The sequence below is a fragment of the Notothenia rossii genome (genome assembly GCF_949606895.1).
Source record: "Notothenia rossii genome assembly, chromosome: 9".
NCBI classification, from domain to species: domain Eukaryota; kingdom Metazoa; phylum Chordata; class Actinopteri; order Perciformes; family Nototheniidae; genus Notothenia; species Notothenia rossii.
The window spans coordinates 23,207,336-23,225,957 of NC_136907.1; the positions used below are offsets into that span (position 1 = coordinate 23,207,336).

Here is an 18,622-nt window from a genome sequence, read left to right on the forward strand (position 1 = left end):
GTCCACTGTCTTTGAAGCTCCCCCAAATTCTGGAAGCGACTCTTCTTCACAATGCTGTTAAGGCTGCGGTCATCTCTCTTGGTTGTGCAGCGTTTCCTGCCACATTTCCCCCTTCCAACAGACTTTTTGTGGATGTGCTTTGAAACTGCACTCTGTGAACAGCTTGCTCTTTGAGAAATGTCTTTTTGTGTCTTACCCTCCTGATGGAGGGTGTCAATGACGGTCCTCTGGACAGCAGTCAGATCAGCAGTCTTCCCCATACTTGTGATTTAGTTTACTGAACCAAGCTGAGTGTTTTTCAAGGCTCAGGAAACCCTTGCAGGTGTTTCGAGTTAATTAGACGATTCAAGTGATTCGTTGAACACCCTACTAGTATACTTTTTCATGATATTCTAATATTTAGAGATAGGATATTTGAGTTTTCTTAAGCTGTATGCCATAATCAGCAATATTAAAATAATAAAAGGCTTGCAATATTTCAGTTGATTTGTAATGAATCCAGAATGTATGACATTTTTGTTTTTTTAATTGCATTACAGAAAATAAAGAACTTTATCACAATATTCTAATTTTCTGAGACAGTCCTGTATAAGCCGCAGCGTCGAAAAATGGGAAAAAAGGCGCGGCTTATAGTCCAAAAATTACGGTAATTCATTTGGCTTGTTCTTTATTCCTAAAGAGCATCCAGTTGACTTGCAAGTCTTGTGAGTTTGATTGAGTCTCATGCTTCTCTCTATCATGCTTCCTCAGGCGGTGACAACAGCTCCGATACAGAGAGCGCTCCCTCCCCCTCTCAGTCTGGAGACTCGAAGAGGGCAGACGGCGCTGCAGGAGATGCTCACTGCTCTGATCAGGACAAAGGTCAAGCCAGTAATGGAAAGGGCCTGGAGCCTTTATACGGCGGACTCTGTGTAAAGGAGGAGAAAAGCCCCGAGAGCGAGAGCGGATCTCAGGAGGAGAAGGCCAGGATGGGTCCATACGGAGGCTCGGTGCACCCCAAAACCGAACCTCAGGACACGGACATGAACTCCGGAGAGGTTCAGGTGAAGATGGAGCCTGAGATGAAGGAGAGAGGAGAGAAAGGAGATCACAGCGAGAGGCACAGGGAGCTCCACTCAGATAATGACTCCAGCGCCACCTGCAGTGCTGACGAGGATGTGGAAGCAGAGCCTGAGAGACAGAGGTGTGTTTTCATGTTCTGTGTACATAATTGCCGTTTATAAGAAAGGGAAATGTTTTGTTACATTATAGATTTTGCTTTGTGCCTCTGCAGAATGTTCTCCATGGAAAAGCCTTCGATGCTCAACCCTCAGGGCTCGGTGCTGGTGTCTTCACCCCAGCAAGCCCAACTCAACATCCAGCAGATGCAGAAGAGGGCAGCTGCCATCCCACCTATGGTGAGTCACAGTTTCTGGTTTATCCATTTTCACGGGCACAGGTTAGAGCATGCCCACATTTCATGTGTAAGTCATTATGAAAGGTTTTTTATACAAATTCATAACAATGAAAAATAAATTGCTCAATTTGAACAGTTATGTGATCGAGGTTAGTAATATGCTGGAATTTGAATATACACACGTTTTTTGCATAATATAGTTTAATCTACACAATCAAAGAAACCACAAATCTTATACTGTTTGAAATGTTTAAAAACCTGTCGCTTTTTGTTTTCTGGTGACTCCCAAGCAGGAGTTTTGTAAACATTTTCACAATTTTTCTGAATTGCAATATAGTAACAATTTGGATTTAATGATAAAAGCACTAAGTGCATGGCCATTTTTGGTTTACGTACCTTGAATTTGACTCTATTAAAGCTACCCCTGATACATAAATCATGTTAGTATTGGGGTTTGCTTACAGTGTCAGCCTTTATATTTCTACCTACCAAGATTTAATACAAGTATAACATTTAAATTGTCTTAAAGCAGAAGTTTCAAGATGCGTGGTGAAAGTAGTTCTTAAGTTTGTTCGGCGGCCTCTATACAATGCATCAGTGCTCATGCAAACTGCCAACGTGACAATATCTCACTTATTCTTATCTTGAATTCCACCTTATCTGGATATTTTCTTCCTAAACTTGTGTAGATGCCTGGTTCTTATGGCCCCGGTGGTGTGCCAATGAGTGGCTTTGCCATGTTGCAGCACCAGATCAAAGCAGTACACGATTCAGCGCACCAGGAAGAGAAGCAGCGGCAGGATCACGGAGACCTGGAGCGAAGACCGCCCTTCAACACCCGCAGCCCCACTGTTATAGACAGAGATGGTATGAGAACAAAAACTATCCTCCTCTCTCTTCCTTCATGTTCATCGCTTCTTCAGCCTCCTCCCGCTGCTGGCAGTGGACTATTTCTAGGGGGTGTTCATTTTCGTTCACTTTGAAAAAAGGGCATGGTGGTCTGGACTAATGCGGTTCAGTTGAAGCCTAGACAAGAAGTTAGCTGACCCTGTTTAACATGTGATGTAGAGATCTGCTTTGATTCTCTTTTTTGAAATTCCTCTGGCTGATGAAGGGGACTTTGGTGTGTTTTTTTTAGAAGTTGTGGGACTTGAGCATGTCAGTTTAGGACACTTGTTGCTTCTGGTGCTGACATATTTGAGGCTTTTAGGAAAGGAAAGTGCTAAAGTCGCTTGGTAGTCTACATTAGTCATTTTTGAAAAGCCTTTTAGCACCTTTTAGTGGAGCAGAGCAGCTGCCAGTAAGCTGCTGAGCTCTGACACCGAGATGTGTGTGTGTGTGTGTGTGTGTGTGTGTGTGTGTGTGTGTGTGTGTGTGTGTGTGTGTGTGTGTGTGTGTGTGTGTGTGTGTGTGTGTGTGTGTGTGTGTGTGTGTGTGTGTGTGTGTGTGTGTGTGTGTGTGTGTGTGTGTGTGTGTGTGTGTGTGTGTGTGTGTGTGTGTGTGTGTGTGTGTGTGTGTGTGTGTGTGTGTGTGTGTCAGTCAGTCAGTGGTCGTGTTATTTGTGTCAGTCAGTGGTCGTGTTATTTGTGCAGGGTCAGCTCTATGCTCACCGGCAGGGAGTTTCTTGTTTTAATAGTGGCTGTCTTCCCTCTGTCCTTATGCCTGTGAACTGTAGGTAAGCCCTTACCCTACATGCCTTATGAAATGAAGCTGGCTCTGGAACAGGAGATGCACTCTGGTCGGCCAGGCTCTCCCTACAGACTCTCCCCCAGGGAGATGAGCAGAGCCTCACCCCAGCCTGACCCCAACGCCCCCAATGCCTCCCGCTACAGTGTGCCACCAGGTAAAAAGCACACCTCCTTCCCTGCCTTCTTGCCCTCTCCCTTCCCTTGCTGATACCAACTAGCCTTGGAGGCACATACTTGACTACAATTTTATATTTTAATTTGCGATGTATTGACATCCATAGTTTAGATCAGGGGTCTGCAACCCTAGGCACGCGTGCCACTATTGGCACGCGGGACCGTAACCAGTGGCACACTAGGAATAAGTGTGCACAAATATTTAAATTGTATTTTCGGATCCTGAATGAGACCGCAGGCAGAGCGCGTCTCCCCCTGCAGAAGGAAGCCATGCACGCAACGCAGCACAGAAGGATAACTTATAGGCCCCGCTCTCTTTAACTCCAGTCGACTTTCTGCTGCTTTCCTTCATGGTGAAACTACCAGGGGTGTAGCGCACTTCACACATTGCAGTACCCATAAGGGGCTGTTTTGCGTGGCTGTGTCTCTAGTTGAAAGCCCAGTGGCGATCTGCTCATCTGTCATCGAAAATAATATGCTACACAGGGGCAGACTGGCCAACTGTGTGTTCTGGAGAATCACAGTGCGTCCGGTCGTCAGTGAACCGAGCCGGTCGCCAGCGGGCCGTTGACGAAAGGGTTCGGTCTTTATCTATCTAAATGTGTTCAAACGGCATAATGTAAGTTGCACTGACAGGCGACAGAGGTCCACAGCTTCCCCGCAGCGAGGCTCCCCCACCCCACCCCCCGTTGACAGTTCACGAAGGTCGGCACACTAATCAGATTTTTTTTTAAAATGGCATTTCATATCAAAAAGGTTGCCCACCGCTGGTTTAGATGAACATGCCTGTCATTATAATTTCTTGATTGTCGGCATTTGAAGTTGTGGCAGAGGAGGACTGTGATTTGAATCCCCTCATAAGTCGGGGTTTGTTGGGATTTTTGGTTTGTTGATGAATAATGCATTTTCTAGGTAGCATCATGGCTACATGCTTTTGAGGCCACGCATAGCCTGTTTCTCAGCACAACCTCTGAAGAATGCTTGTACACGTGTACCATACAGTAGCAATCCAACAAGCATGAGCCAGCTCTTTCTGGTATAATCACAGGCCAGACAGAAGTTCGGGAATTTTATAACTGCAGCGAAAACGTCAGTGCATGAGTCAGATATTTTTGGTCTGTCCACCAGTGGAGAGGAAACACAAGCACACTTCTTTCCCCCCTAATCTTGGCCTCTGTCCTACATTCTTGTCGCAAAAAGAGGCCAAGATGGTGGGTGAATCACTGCCAGTCAAAAGTTGCCATCATCATCAGTTTTCTTTCTTTCTTCTTTTGTGCAGTTTAACATCTCGTTACCTTATCTGTCTGGAAACATTCATTAACTTTTAAACCCTGGTGTGATTCACATTTCCAACACTAATAAGACCAGAGGAAGTACCATTTTTGCTAGCATTGATTAAATCCATAACTTATGTATTCCCACAACCTCTGTCATGAACCCAATGTGTTTTCATTCGTACATTCACATGTGACTGCTACAAATTAAAAGTACCACCATGTGTTTACTAGAGTTTTGTAAATCAATCCTCATTGGAATATGTTTTTTTCTCCTTTAAAGCAAGAACTAGCATGTGCTCTACATATTCCGGTTGCCCTGACAACTTTGGTGAATGGTAAATTGAAGCATGAATGTTAATGTTAGACACAAAGTCTCCCTGCGAAAAGGATTTATAAATTAGTTTTCTCGTATGTCCCTGCATGAGTCAGCAGGAAGATGACGTCCATGCTCTGTTGGAGATGCTTTCACACAGCCATTTCTTATTTTTTAAAGTGCAGAGCATGAGGCGCGCTCCCTGCATCGAGGTTACTCTCGGTCTTGTGTTTGTTTGTTTTTATGCTTCGAACCATTTTATCTCCTCGGCTTTCCCAGGAGACGGTACAGCAGCCATGAGCCAAGGTTACATCAAGTTGAGGATAGTCTATTAACTGGGGTCTTCAATGCTTACGTCAACACTCACTGGAGACTGTCAGAATTAAGCTGAATATTTCATCAGGCACTCTTTGAAAGGGAGATGGTGCTTAATGGAACCCTGATGTTGGGTGTGTTGATGTTGTGGTGTTTGGCAGACAGGAACATTTAGAGGACCAATCTAGGTTGCAGTTGTTTTTGTGATTCATTTTGTATGTAAGACGTTTTTTATACTGCTGTTTCTAATGCTCAGATGTTGACCAGTCGTCTCTGATTACTTTTGTCCCCTCAGTCCTCCACCCGGCCCCCAACCAGCTGGTCCAGAGCATAGCAGACGGAGTCCGCGTGACGTTCAGCAGACCCAGTCGACCTCCGAACATTCCCTCTCCTCCTCCACTCATTCCAACCACCAAGCCCACCGACAAGCCCTCCTTCATCCAAGGAGGCTCCATATCTCAGGTAAGACATTAAAGAGGATTGATTGCCTGTTGGAGCAAGTGGAGTAACCCTACTCTTAGTATTCCACACCACTGACATTCACATCACACTGAGGGCCAACTGCGAAAGGTTCCTTGGTGAGTTTTTGACTTTCGCTGAGCGGGTGACGCACATGTGTATCGGAGGGATGCAGTACACATTCCAGCCAACGGTTTTACACTATTCCTATGTTCTACAGGTGGCTGTAACACGATAAGATATGTTGTAATGCGCAAGTAGAGATAAGGAAGAAAGACATAGCCAGCATGTTATGATGAATATAAACAATGCTAAAAATACTTCTTTTTATTTTCGGTTTTGCAAAGGTTTTATGAAATTCAACCCATTTATTAGAACTCCACAATGCACCTTTTATTCAGCAACATCATGTGAGCTGTCTCTTAGAATTAAGACATATGGGTTGGACACCTGACTTGTCTTTAAAATGTGTTCTCTGTTCCTGCTTTTCCAGGGAACTCCCGGCACATACCTGCCGTCCCATGCTGTCTACGGTCCGGAGGGGACTAAGAGCGCAGTGGGCTCCATCTCTTTAGGTCTGCCTCGGCAGCAGGATCCTAACAAACCTGGTAGGACTACACACACTGCACATTACTAAGAGTATGCTCATTATGCAGCTTTAGACATTAACGGCCCGTCCACACAGCGGCGTGCGTTGAAGCTTCAACGCTTCTGCCCATTCACCGAACTGCATTGTGGGAGCGAAGCGTAGCTTCAAAAGCGTTGCTCGCTGCAAAAGTTGAGCAATGTTCAACTTTTGAAGCTTCGGCGGAAGCGTCAGCCAATCGAATCATATGCCAGTACAAGCTCTAGCCAACAAACCGCGTGCTTGTGTGTCCGGGGCGGGAGATTCATGTGATTGGTTGTTGGTCGAGTTTCAGCCCCCCCTGCCGGCAAGCTTCAACGCACGCCGCTGTGTGGACGAGCCGTAAGTCTCCACCTAACTTAGTTAAATAACACCTAAGAGACTAATATATGTTTATGGCCGTAACGTTTTTTTTCCTCCTCATCACAACATCTTGGTAAAGCAAGCATTTTTGTATGATAACTTGATCGATTTCAGTACTTTTGTTTATAAGTAATGTTTTTGAATTCAAATCTTATAACAGTTATTCCTATGATATTCACTAACCATGCATGACTTAATTCTTTTTTTTCTTCTGCTTTGTAATCCTCCAGGAGCTGCAGTTCCATCCATGCAGGACGGCAGGGGCAACCCAGCAAAGATGGGTGAGGGTCTGGCTAAGAGAGGGTCCATAACTCAGGTAATAAATGGTTGAAGTGGTCAGATAATTGTTAGATTTTCCCATATATTTGATGTGTGTTTGCTTTTTATTTTTCATAACAATTTCCCTCTTTTCTACACAATAGGGCACGCCAGCCCTTTCCCAGCCCATCATGGCTGCTGACCTCCTGAAGGGCACCATCACAAAGTTGGCCACAGAGGACATGAGCAACCCAGACAAGGCCAGGGGAGACCAGCTGTCTAAAGGTCATGTCATCTATGAAGGGAAGAGTGGTCACATCCTCTCCTATGATGGTAATTGCTTAGTATGGAAGCCTTGAGAGTTCCAGTGAGAAAGAATATGTGGTGGTGATGTATTTACCATCTCTGATCCAAATAGTCTTTTCTCCTGTGTTTATGACTTCAGCACAGATTTATTTTTGTAAAATATTTTCATTTCTTTCTGTTTAGAGTAGAGAATGATAAAAAGCAACTTGACAACAACCAACATTTCACCTACCAATGAATCACCAGAATCTGTTTTTCTCACTTGCCTTTCAATGCTTTCCTATCTTTTATTATTGATACATCAAATAATTGTTGAGTATTCCTTTACTTTGCACATAAACTACAACATGTATTTTTGTGCCCAAAAGCTATCAAGAACCCAAGGGAAAACACCCGCAGTCCCAGGACAGCCCTTGAGCTGAAACGCACTTACGACATGATGGAGGGACCCTTGGGCAGGGGACACCCTTGCAGGGAAGGAGCTCCATTCGAGGGTACATTTTGAGTGTTAATGAGTAAAACCTTTTTTACTGTTTTTCTTGTCTTGTATTGGGATACTGACTTTGCTCGTTTGTTTCAGGGTTGATTAGCAGAGCCTTGCCAAGAGAAGGTCAACATGGAGATTCTAAGGAAAGACCAATGATGACTGGATCCATCATGCAAGGTAAGCTAATTTTTAAAGCATTCAACATTAATATAGTGTTTTATTCAGTAGCATCGTAAATTAGGATAAGGCTAAAATACTTCTCAAATCTTTCCAGGAACACCTAGAACGGCTGCAGAGACTTATGAAGATGCCATGAAATATGGAAAGCAGATAAAGCGTGAGAGCCCTCCCATCCGCTCCTTTGAAGGGGGAATTGGCAAGGGCAAGCCCTATGAGGGAGTCAACACCATCAAAGAGTTGGGACGCTCCATTCACGAAATCCCCAGGCAAGAGCAGTCCGGCCAGGATGTCTGCAAGACCCCCGAAATGTCAGACAGGAGGGGTATGGAGGGCTCCATGTCCCAGGTAAGACCATTTTCTTTGTGGACAACATTTATTCTTGCTATTCTTTCAGGGCTGCACAATAATCATAATTATTTCGATTCCCTCAAGAACTTTATCGGGTTCCATAAAAAAACATGGGGTTTAAATATGAAATACTTCTGGAAATAAACCCTATGACAAAGTCCTCTCGGTAAACTCTCGTTCCATGATAATACGAAAGAGACTTACTCTTGTTTTGTTTTCAGTGTTCGTGTAGCATTAATAACACACTTTACAAATCAGTTTTTTTTTATTAATTCATGGGCACTGATAGCCTACGTGACAGCGTACTTAATAAAAGCATTCAGGCATATGCCAGAACACCGCTAGCAAGCCTAGCACAGAATGGCTGCTCCCTAGAAATTTAAGCCAAAGCATCTCTATCGCTCCCTGGTGGCTGGCTTTTTAGTTTAGGAAGCACTTAAATAGATATTCAGCTGCGTTTTCTATGAATGAAGCACACATTTAAAAGTCAGGAATTTGATCATGTTTATTTCATTATTAGAAACCAAAATTGGGATTGAGATAAATATTTTATTAATTGTGCAGCCCTACATTCTTTAGATCTGTTCAGTGAACATTAATGGCTTTTTTATTGGGCTTTATTTTACCTTTATGATTTTGAATATGCTTATTCAACAAACATACAAAGTCCTATTAGTTATAAATTAATGACTAACTTGCTGTTGCTGTCATTTACCAGATTCACCCTCACAACCAGTCGACCATCAAGCACAACGTCAAGTCCCTGATCACCAGTCCCAATAAGCTTCCCCACAACATGCCCCAACTCGATGCCATGGAAAGAGCCAAATACGAGGAGGGCAAGGTGGTCCGCCAATCTGTGCTCAACTCCACCTCTGTCCTGCGATCCACCCACCAGGAGGCTAACAAGTCTCAGCTCAGCCCAAGCATGTACGAGGATGCCAACGCTCGCAGGACCCCCGTCAATTACAGCACCAACCCTGGGTCCAGAGGATCACCCATGATGGGACGTACACCCGAGGGTAGGTTTCATAACTATTTTAATCACAAACTATTGAACTTCTGGTTCCCAGCCAATCATTACATGTCCAAAATGATATATTATATTGTTGGATTAAGTTGAATTAGACATTTATCTTGCATACCTAGGTCATCATTTTTATAAAATAACAATATTAGGAGTACAAACTAATATGCACACAGTGCTGAGGGTATTGATATTAAAAGTATGCTTAAAAAATCCCAATTAATTTGAGAAGTTTATCCAACAAAATGTGTAAGAATACAAAATGTTTCCTTTAAAACTAAATGTATTTTCCACAAAAATGTGTTATCCAATGGAAATGTCCTTTTACAAGGGAACCAGAGCAATGCCAACTCCAAGGTTGGCCCTCTAAATGACCTCCCTATACTGTATTCACTAAGTTGTCGTGCAACCAATCTTTTACTTACGAGAAGAGCCGTGTGTGTTCCTCTCTTTCCCACAAAGGTGTTATGAGCTCTGCGAAATCTGCTGCACATGAAAGAAAGAATGCTATGACCCCGACACAGAGGGAAAATATCCCTTCCAAGTCTCCAGTGACGGGCGGTGACCCTGTGGGCTCTCACAGCCCCTTCGACCCCCAGCACCGGCACATTGTTCCTGGAGAAATGTACCGAGCACACCTGCCTCCACACCTGGACCCCACCATGGCCTTCCACAGAGTGCTCGATCCTGGTACAGTATTTCAAAACCTTTTAAACAAAAATATAACAGTTTGGATTCTGGGTTGAACAACTCAGACTCTAATTCATAGGCACTACATGGTCAGGGTTTGTTTTCAGCTATTGGCATCAGCAGTCACGATCAGTATCTGTGAGGCCTTCTGTTCATATTTTTTTTTTTCTTTTTTTTTTTTTTCTTCGTCTGCTACAGCATTCATGTTCCCCAGGCAGCCGTCTCCAACCGGCTACCACAACACGTACCAGCTGTACACCATGGAGAACACACGGCAGACGATCCTCAATGATTATATCACTTCCCAGCAGATGCAAGTCATCCGACCTGACATGGCCCGAGGGTTGTCACCGCGGGAACAGCTCCCTTACGTAGCCGGACCCGGAGGTACGGACCTCCACCAGCTGACCCTCTCTTACCTGGGGGGTGTAGTATGCCGACTGTGTGCCTGTGAAGTAGTGGCTACCTTTTCCAGACGCCCAGAAGCAAATGACCTGGTCAAATTTAGCTGATTTTGCTCTTAATTTTGGGGCTGCAACTGATTCGGCTACTACTCAATTCATGATCGGGTATAGTCTAAATTTCCATTTGCTGAGTGGTTGCCTCTTACAAGTTCACCACTATTCCACTCCCCTTTGCAGCCCTGTTGCTTACTGATCAATCTGTATTTGTGAGCACTAACACATGATGGTGACGGGTTAAAGCTAAATGTATACGGTGTTCATACGTTCAAAAATTAATTAATCGGTTCTTGTTGTTCACCGTTGGCCCTTTGCTTCTGTCTGTAAAAGGGATAATTGATCTAGCCCAGATGCCTCCAACTATCCTGTTACCTCACCCTGGGGGAACAGGTAATCCCACTTTGGAACGCATCGCCTACCTCCCCGGAGCTCAGCCCCCTTTCCCTTCTAGAGCTTTCAACCCAACCTCCATATCGCCAGGTGAGGACCCCCCCCTTCCCCATCCCTACACGTGTTTCCTTATCCTTCCCCGCCACGACCTCCATGTTCCCTCACGCCTCTGCGAGTGTGAGTGCACTGAACAGAGTTGGCAAAGGTTTGTTCTGCCTATCCAGTGACAGATCAAGTCTTACTGCTATCTCACTGGGCGGAATTTCTCAAAAATCTGTTGGTCTGTTGCACGGTGTGTTTTTCTTTTTAATCTTTAGAAATGATGCTCCTACATAGATCATTTTTAGGGGCACACAAGCTATAGGTTCGAATAGATTTGCGATTGCATTGTACAGATTATTACAATGCCTTTAAACAGTTTTTAATTACAGTTCAGATGTTTGAACTATATCATACATAGTAAATGCAACGAAAAGCTGTAATGAACCCTGGATGGTCTTTTGAACTCATGGTTTTAACTAAAATGGTAAATATAAGAATATTCCTGAGATTGAATTTGACCAGGGTTGTGATTTGTTGGAACACCTTTGGTTCAGATATCTAAAGGAATCCTGGTCCATCCGGCTGAGACCTTGTAAGTAGTGTGTGTGGATAAATCCTGTGTGTTTGTTGTGTCTGTCTTTGTCCTCAGGCCACCAAGCCCACCTTGCTGCCGCGGTTGCTGCCAGTGCGGAGAGGGAGCGGGAGAGGGAGCGTGACCGGGAGCAGCAGGAGAAAGAGCGAGAGAAGGAAAGGGAGAGGGAGCAGCGGGAGAGGGAGAGGGACCGGGAAATACGGGAACGGGAAATACGGGAACGGGAGAGAACCAACGAATACATGCGCGGAGGTGAGCTTTTTAAAAGTTGGGAAAGCCTCAATTCAATATCATCATCTTTATATCCCTTTATAATATAAAAAAATGTTTTCATCCACTCTCTGGAGAAAAACTTTACCAATTTATAAAAATACTTCTGTTATTAGTCATTAGTTGACCACTAACAAAAAAAAGTTCCTGATAAATGTCCTCTCTTTTGTCCACCTACACATTTTTCGAAGTCTCTTCTTTTATGTAGTAGGGTAGTTGGTTGACAATATATCAAAGTAGACAATATGACAGAGGATCAAACAAAAATTGGATAGAACAAAAATAGGAAAAAAGTATATTTAAGACTTCATCTACAACTTTGGTTTGCACAGACAAAATAACCCTAATTAAAAGTGACATTCCCTGAACACTAAACATACTAGTTTATCTGATATACTTTGCTAAATGAAAAACTGTGTTGCATATAATAATTGTTAGACAGCGATTGCTTTTTGTCACTTTATATTGAAACCCACTTTTGCAATGTCCCATGTTTTTGTGTGTTTCAGGTGGAGCAGAGCAGCCCGGCCGGCCAGGGAGTCGAGGTTATCTGCACTCCCCCTCCCCCTCGCTCAGGACGCAGGAGGTGGTGGTTCAGCAGCGGCCCAGCATCTTCCAGGTCAAGAGTGTCATCACCGCTCTGATGTAAGTCTCTACCTTTTCCCCCTAGATCTAAGTTGGCTCACTTATACTTCTTCTCCTGTTTCCTCATGAAAACACATTGTGCATCCTTTTTAAAAGCATTTCTTATGTCGTTACGGGACAAACATGTCCTTTAAGACATTTGTTTATATCATATTCCAGTCATAACAAATGCATTTTCATTATATTTTACAATATTAAAACTGTTGCAAATGTTGTTTTGATAATGTAATAGTTTGTTAAATAAAAAAACAAACAAGTTATTATTTTTTGTATGTTTCACAATTCATTTAAATGCATTTAAAACAAATTGTAGTGTCCGATTTCATTAAAAACGTCCTCTTGTAGCCTTCTTTGGACAAAATGTCTATAAAATACAATTTCAGTATAATTTGTTATACAAAGATAAAAACACAAAGATTTAAATATTTTCTGTATTTCAGGCTGTATACTAATACAATGAAATATAGTTGATGCGTTTATCTCTTTTTTCCTCTTCAGGCCTCAAACAGCAGCAGCAACAGCAGCATCACAGAGCAGCTCTCGCTACAGCACTGCAGCTGACGCTCTGGCTGCCCTGGTGGACGCTGCAGCCTCCGCCCCTCAGATGGACGTCGTCAAGGTGAAGGAGAACAAACAAGAACGGGAAGACGAAATGTCGAGGCGAGCAGCCAGCATGTCCGAACAGCAACAGCAGCAGCAGCAGCAGCAGCATCTGCAGCAGCAACAACAGCAGCATCATCTGCAGCAGCAGCTTCAGCAGCAGCAGCAGCATCAACAACAACAGCAGCATCAACAACAACAGCAGCATCAACAACAACAGCAGCAGCAGCATCAACAGCATCAACAGCATCAACAGCAGCAGCAGCAGCAGCATCAACAACAACAACAGCAACAGCAGCAGCAGCAGCAGCAGCAGCAGCAGCAGCAGCAGCAGCATCAACATCAACAACATCAGCAGCAGCAGCAGCAGCAGCAGCAGCAGCACGAGGCAGAGAGGCGCTCCATGCAGTCACCATACGGTGCTATGTCTCTGCCAGGGGGTAAGCCTCATTCAGCTTACACTGAGGGGCCCGGAGCTAAGGATAAGGGCCCTCCAACGTCAAAGTCTCGCATCGAAGAGGAGCTTCGGACTCGTGGAAAGACGACTATCACAGCAGCTAACTTCATTGACGTCATCATCACGCGGCAGATAGCCTCGGACAAGGACTCAAGAGAGCGAGGCTCTCAGAGCTCGGACTCCTCCAGCAGCTGTGAGTGTTACACATGATGTTATTCAAACAGCTCATAGGTGCACTGCAACACAATCACATCATCAGTCAATCTTTAATGTCATCTTTTTCTTAGAGTAGAACATGATCAAACCTTCATATTGTGTCCTTGGCTTCACACAAGTAGTAACTCTTTGTCCATGCTTGTCTTGCAGTGTCATCTAATCGATACGACAACACCGCCGGAGGAACCATCGAGGTGATCAGTCCTGCTAGTTCCCCAGTCCAACCCCAACAGGAGAAACCAGAGGAAGTGCAACCACAGGCAGCAGGTGTGAACACACAAACTCCATTTGAGCATATCATATTTTGGAAGAAGAATTTTACTTTACAGAAGCCCTCAGAGGAATAAAGGGAAAATAGTTCAACCGTTTTCTCATATACAAAGTTTTGTCTCCTGTGATGTGACATAAGATCAGGTAATTTTTGCATTTCTAAATCATCTGGATGATTTTTTTACTCATTTAAGCCATAATAAATGAAAGTCAACAAGGTACATTATTGTGTGTTAGCCTCACACATCATGATGCACCCTGTGCCATTGTATAGATGTTAAGTCTCTCCTGGAAGTAAACATTGGTGCATTTAGTCTCACTTGGAGTAACATGGGCCGTATCTCATTTCTGAGATTCCCCTCCTCGACTCCTATCCTCGACTTTACTTTAGTCTTAGTCCTGCCCACAGGAGATGCGAGCGGAGGAGAGAGGAGGGGAAGCAGCAGGCGGTTAGAGAAATGAGAACTCCTCTCTGAACGGTCATATTAAAGACACACACACGCACGCACGCAGGCAGGCAGGCAGGCAGGCAGGCAGGCAGGCAGGCAGGCAGGCAGGCAGGCAGGCAGGCAGGCAGGCAGGCAGGCAGGCAGGCAGGCAGGCAGGCAGGCAGGCAGGCAGGCAGGCAGGCAGGCAGGCAGGCAGGCAGGCAGGCACACACACACACACAGCTCCTAAAGCATATAATCAGGCTACAGCCGTTGTGTATTTTATTATGTGAAGCACTAAATGGTTTTAGAAAAATATGGACTCTTTGTTTGTAGATATCTACTAAACTAAAGCAAATAAAGAGAGTACGCCTGTTATACTGAGTGATATATATTATACACACTGCTCTGCTTTCTGCACGGACCTCACAGCTGTTCTCTATGTAAACATCACGTCGCGATGAAAGCAGTTAATAAAATAATATCCAGGGGATGCATGCAGAGCTGTCATTGGCTGAGAATAGTCCGGCCGTGCGTCACGCCTCTTTGAAACATATTTTTTCCCGGAAATGCATCTACGAAGGAGCCGTGGAGGACCCATCAGTGTATCCTCGATTATAGCTCCTCCAGAGCCTGCTCGATCCTCGGTCCTCGATGTGCATTTAGAGAAATGAGATGTCCTTCAACATCGCGCAATGAAATTCATTTCCGGTTCACTACCGGAGGACCGAGGAGTCGGGAAGTCGAGGAAATGAGATACGGCCATGGGGTACTGGTGCTTGTGGCCAAAGGGAGAATTGCAACAACAAAAACAGACCATCCCTTCAAAACCATTGCCCCAACCATTCTCACAGAACTTGGAAAGATTGCCCTGGAAAGAAAGAAAAAACACCTGTTTTTAAATCATAAAGACACAAGAGATAATTACTTTCAGCCTTAGAACATGGATCACCAGAATACATGTTTTCAGTGCAATACTGAATAACATTTTTTATTAGTTTAAGTGTTGGCTTTAGGTCATAGAGGACATGTTACAGATTTGGATGTGACGGCTCAATTTAGCTGCCTGGCAAGTGGAGTAAACATACCTTAACTTAAATGACTTCACCCACTTTGTCACGAGACTCCTGTGGAAGTTATTCCTGTCTCCTGAAAACTCATGCAGAGCGGTGGCTGTTGGCACACATTTAAGCTCCTCCCTGTTTTAATGAATCCACACCTCACCCTGACTCTCTGTCCCATATTAACCTACAGCAGCTGGCATGCGGGCCTATGACATGAGTCGTTACCGGCAATCTGCAGAGCCCCCCCAGCAGCCCCCCTCTTCCCAGGGTGAAGGCTACTCCCAGGTTCCCAAGACTCACCGGTTCATGACCTTGGCAGACCACATTTCGGTAGGAAACACATAAGAATAAACAAAAATAAAATAAGGCTGAAAATGTAGATTTAAACTGTTTTATCGTCACTCCCTGTCATGCAGCATATCATCACCCAGGACTTCGCTAGGAATCAGGACCCTCCTCCCGTCTCCTCCTCAGCTTCGGCAACATTCCAGAGCTCAATGCCATCCGTGTCCTCCTCAGGCCGGGCCAAGGGGCACAGCCGCTACAGTCCTGAGAATCAGGGCCAGGCCTCTCACCACCAGAGATCCACCAGCAGAGTTTCCCCAGAGAATGCCCCTGACAAGCCCAGAGCGAGGTACACAGACCATCGAGTTAACTATAACACAATCACAGCGAGTCTGATTTATTCCTCATCATCAGGCTAATGTTTGTCCCTCTCTGCTCCCTATCTAGGCCCGGTAAATCTCCAGAGCGAAGCGGCAGGCAGATGGAGAACTATGAACCCATTTCTCCACCACAGAGCTACCAGGTTATGGAGAAACAGGAAGCGGCCGGGCATCCACCTCAGAGACGAGAGGCTGAAAACTCTGAGATCAGGTACGGGATATCAAGTGTTTTTACATTATAGTTTGAAGTTGTTGTGCATCTCAATAGCTGAAGCTGATAAAGAATCTGTTTTTAAAATGTTATTAACATTTTAAGAATTTAGTAACCGACCCGAAGTTGTTTAAATGTTTTTATTGAGAAGCATCATTTTCAAAGCTGAACAACACTTTGTACTGCCACGCTTACTTTCAAATAATAATACACTTTTCCTCAATAAAAATAAAATAACAAATAATAAAGACAGAACATTTAATTAATTAATTATTATTATTATTATTATTATTATATAAATAATGTAATTAAAAGAACATAGTAATTATCCAAATGAGGACAATTGTAACTGACACAAATAAAATGGAAATATCATTAGAATTTGATTAAAATAAAATGTAGACGAGTGTGCAACTTACATGCTTTGAGATGTAAATGTAATGTCAGCTACTATACTTGTAGAAGATTAAATAGCCAGCGTTTTTGCACCTGATCAACACATTGCTGGAGTTAGTTTTCTTTTAGGGCCCTGACATTTGATGCCTGGCTGTATTAGACTTTAAATCAAATTGTTTGTTGGATGCCAGCAGGCAGCACCTTCCCCCTGTCAGCATTCATTCGACATCCCAGCCGAGTTGAAAGGGCTTTGTCCCAAGAGCGTTTCACCTCAGTTATCCCTCCCCGCCATTTGACTCTTTGCCCTTTGCTCGTTTTAAGGAATGACTCGCGCTCTCCGGGAAGTGTAAGCTATCTGCCTTCCTTCTTCACCAAGCTTGAAAACACCTCGCCTATGGTGAAATCCAAGAAGCAGGAGATCTTTCGTAAGTTGAACTCCAACTCTGGTGTCGGTGATTCTGATGTTGGTAAGTGGGTGTCTTCTTATCCTGTCTCTTCAAACTAGGGCTGTCCCGAATACCATTTTTCGGGCTCCGGATATTCGGTAGATATCAGCAGCGAATATTCAACCCGCGCAGGGGGGGGGTGGTAATCAGCAGCGAACCGTTTCAACACGTGTATTTCGGTTTATAGAGTGGCGAAGTCACGCCCATCTACTTCCGACCCATGGGACCTTATTTCTGAAAAATTATGTATTGAAGTCAATGGAGAGAGAAAACTTATCTTTCGATCCCGTTTGAATTGTGCCATGAATTACACATATGATGTTTGTCAATCTTAAAAAATCATTTCCATGTCAAAAAAGTCTCCGTTTGTTGTAAAACTGTTGAAATATAAGACTATAAAAAATACGCAACTAGAAAGACTACAAATCCCAGAGTCGCGTACATTAACGCTACACATTACACTCGTGTTACTCACTGAAACTCCTTTTGTGTATATACAGCTCTCAACATGGCCAGACTTGTAGTGATTTTCACCTCTTTTAATACTTTTCACTTCATTCTGAAAGAAAGAGGTAAAATGTGCTAACGTGACGGCCATCTTGGTGTTGGTGACGTATGCAAGACCAGAGTTGTAGTTCATTGAGCGCTTCACACAAAAAAAGTGTTACTTCACAGTTTTACGACAACATTTTTTTTTTTTGATTTGCAAAATTATATTTTAACATCATATGTGTAATTCGTGGCACAATTCAAACGGGATCAAAAGATAATCTTTCTCTCTCCATTGACTTCAATACAGGATTTTTCCAAAATAAGGTCCCATGGAAGTCCACCGGAAAGGGAGGCACTTGCCACTCTATTCACGTCATTCATTTTGTTATTCTACAGTATTGTTGTTTTATAGTTATTTGTTAATGTATAAAATCCAATTTGTGTTCTTTGAAATTGAAAAGGATATCGCATTGTGTTTGTTACTTTCGTTGCAGTTGTATATGTCTTAAGTGTAATTTGGCTTGGCTTCCTATTTTGTATGGACATGCTTTTATTTTGAAGGAGAGTTAACGCTGTTGACAGGAAGTTGCTATGGAAACAACGTGACAGAGATTAATGCAGAAAAAGTCATATCTACATATAAAGACAAAGAAAGTAAACGATAACGTTTATGGTTAAGTGTTAGAACCCCCGGAAGAGGCACAAGCTCTTACGTTGATATTGGAGTTTTCAATAAATTAAATTTGGCAGCCGCAGTGCAGCGCGGAATATCCAAATAACGAAATTGAAACCCGAATAGTACTCCAACGAACGGATATTCGGATATTCGGGTACAGCCCTACTTCAAACTAACCTGCATGCATCAGATGATGAACTGTTAATATGTGTGCATGCAAGACTTGTGTTAATTCACTAATTCCTTTACATTTTTCACTCAACTTCACTCATTGTATCATGTGTAGCTCCATCATGTCAGACATTAAACTATTTTTAAAAGCTAAATATTGTTTTGCAGGAAATGCTCAACCAGGCACAGAGATTTTCAACTTGCCTGCTGTTACCAGCTCCAGT

The 18,622-nt window shown here is 43.6% G+C and overlaps 1 protein-coding gene across 7 annotated transcripts in view; it reads left to right on the plus strand.

Annotated features, from left to right (window-relative positions):
* ncor1 (nuclear receptor corepressor 1) overlaps positions 1–18,622 on the plus strand; it is a 69,722-nt gene that overhangs the window by 47,629 nt on the left and 3,471 nt on the right. For 3 of the 7 annotated variants that reach the window (XM_079651573.1, XM_079651574.1, XM_079651579.1), the window contains 24 exons: positions 751–1,183; positions 1,274–1,397; positions 2,086–2,263; positions 3,072–3,239; positions 5,459–5,625; positions 6,116–6,230; positions 6,841–6,926; positions 7,033–7,201; positions 7,543–7,668; positions 7,755–7,838; positions 7,936–8,186; positions 8,908–9,211; positions 9,679–9,906; positions 10,105–10,293; positions 10,698–10,847; positions 11,449–11,643; positions 12,171–12,306; positions 12,805–13,556; positions 13,730–13,846; positions 15,532–15,671; positions 15,758–15,975; positions 16,074–16,217; positions 16,935–17,080; positions 18,567–18,620. In XM_079651573.1, coding sequence (XP_079507699.1) covers positions 751–1,183; positions 1,274–1,397; positions 2,086–2,263; positions 3,072–3,239; positions 5,459–5,625; positions 6,116–6,230; positions 6,841–6,926; positions 7,033–7,201; positions 7,543–7,668; positions 7,755–7,838; positions 7,936–8,186; positions 8,908–9,211; positions 9,679–9,906; positions 10,105–10,293; positions 10,698–10,847; positions 11,449–11,643; positions 12,171–12,306; positions 12,805–13,556; positions 13,730–13,846; positions 15,532–15,671; positions 15,758–15,975; positions 16,074–16,217; positions 16,935–17,080; positions 18,567–18,620 — 4,674 coding nt within the window. The remainder of the gene's footprint in view (positions 1–750; positions 1,184–1,273; positions 1,398–2,085; positions 2,264–3,071; positions 3,240–5,458; positions 5,626–6,115; positions 6,231–6,840; positions 6,927–7,032; positions 7,202–7,542; positions 7,669–7,754; positions 7,839–7,935; positions 8,187–8,907; positions 9,212–9,678; positions 9,907–10,104; positions 10,294–10,697; positions 10,848–11,448; positions 11,644–12,170; positions 12,307–12,804; positions 13,557–13,729; positions 13,847–15,531; positions 15,672–15,757; positions 15,976–16,073; positions 16,218–16,934; positions 17,081–18,566; positions 18,621–18,622) is intronic. The other 4 variants (XM_079651577.1, XM_079651578.1, XM_079651575.1 and 1 more) reach the window with 3 other exon arrangements.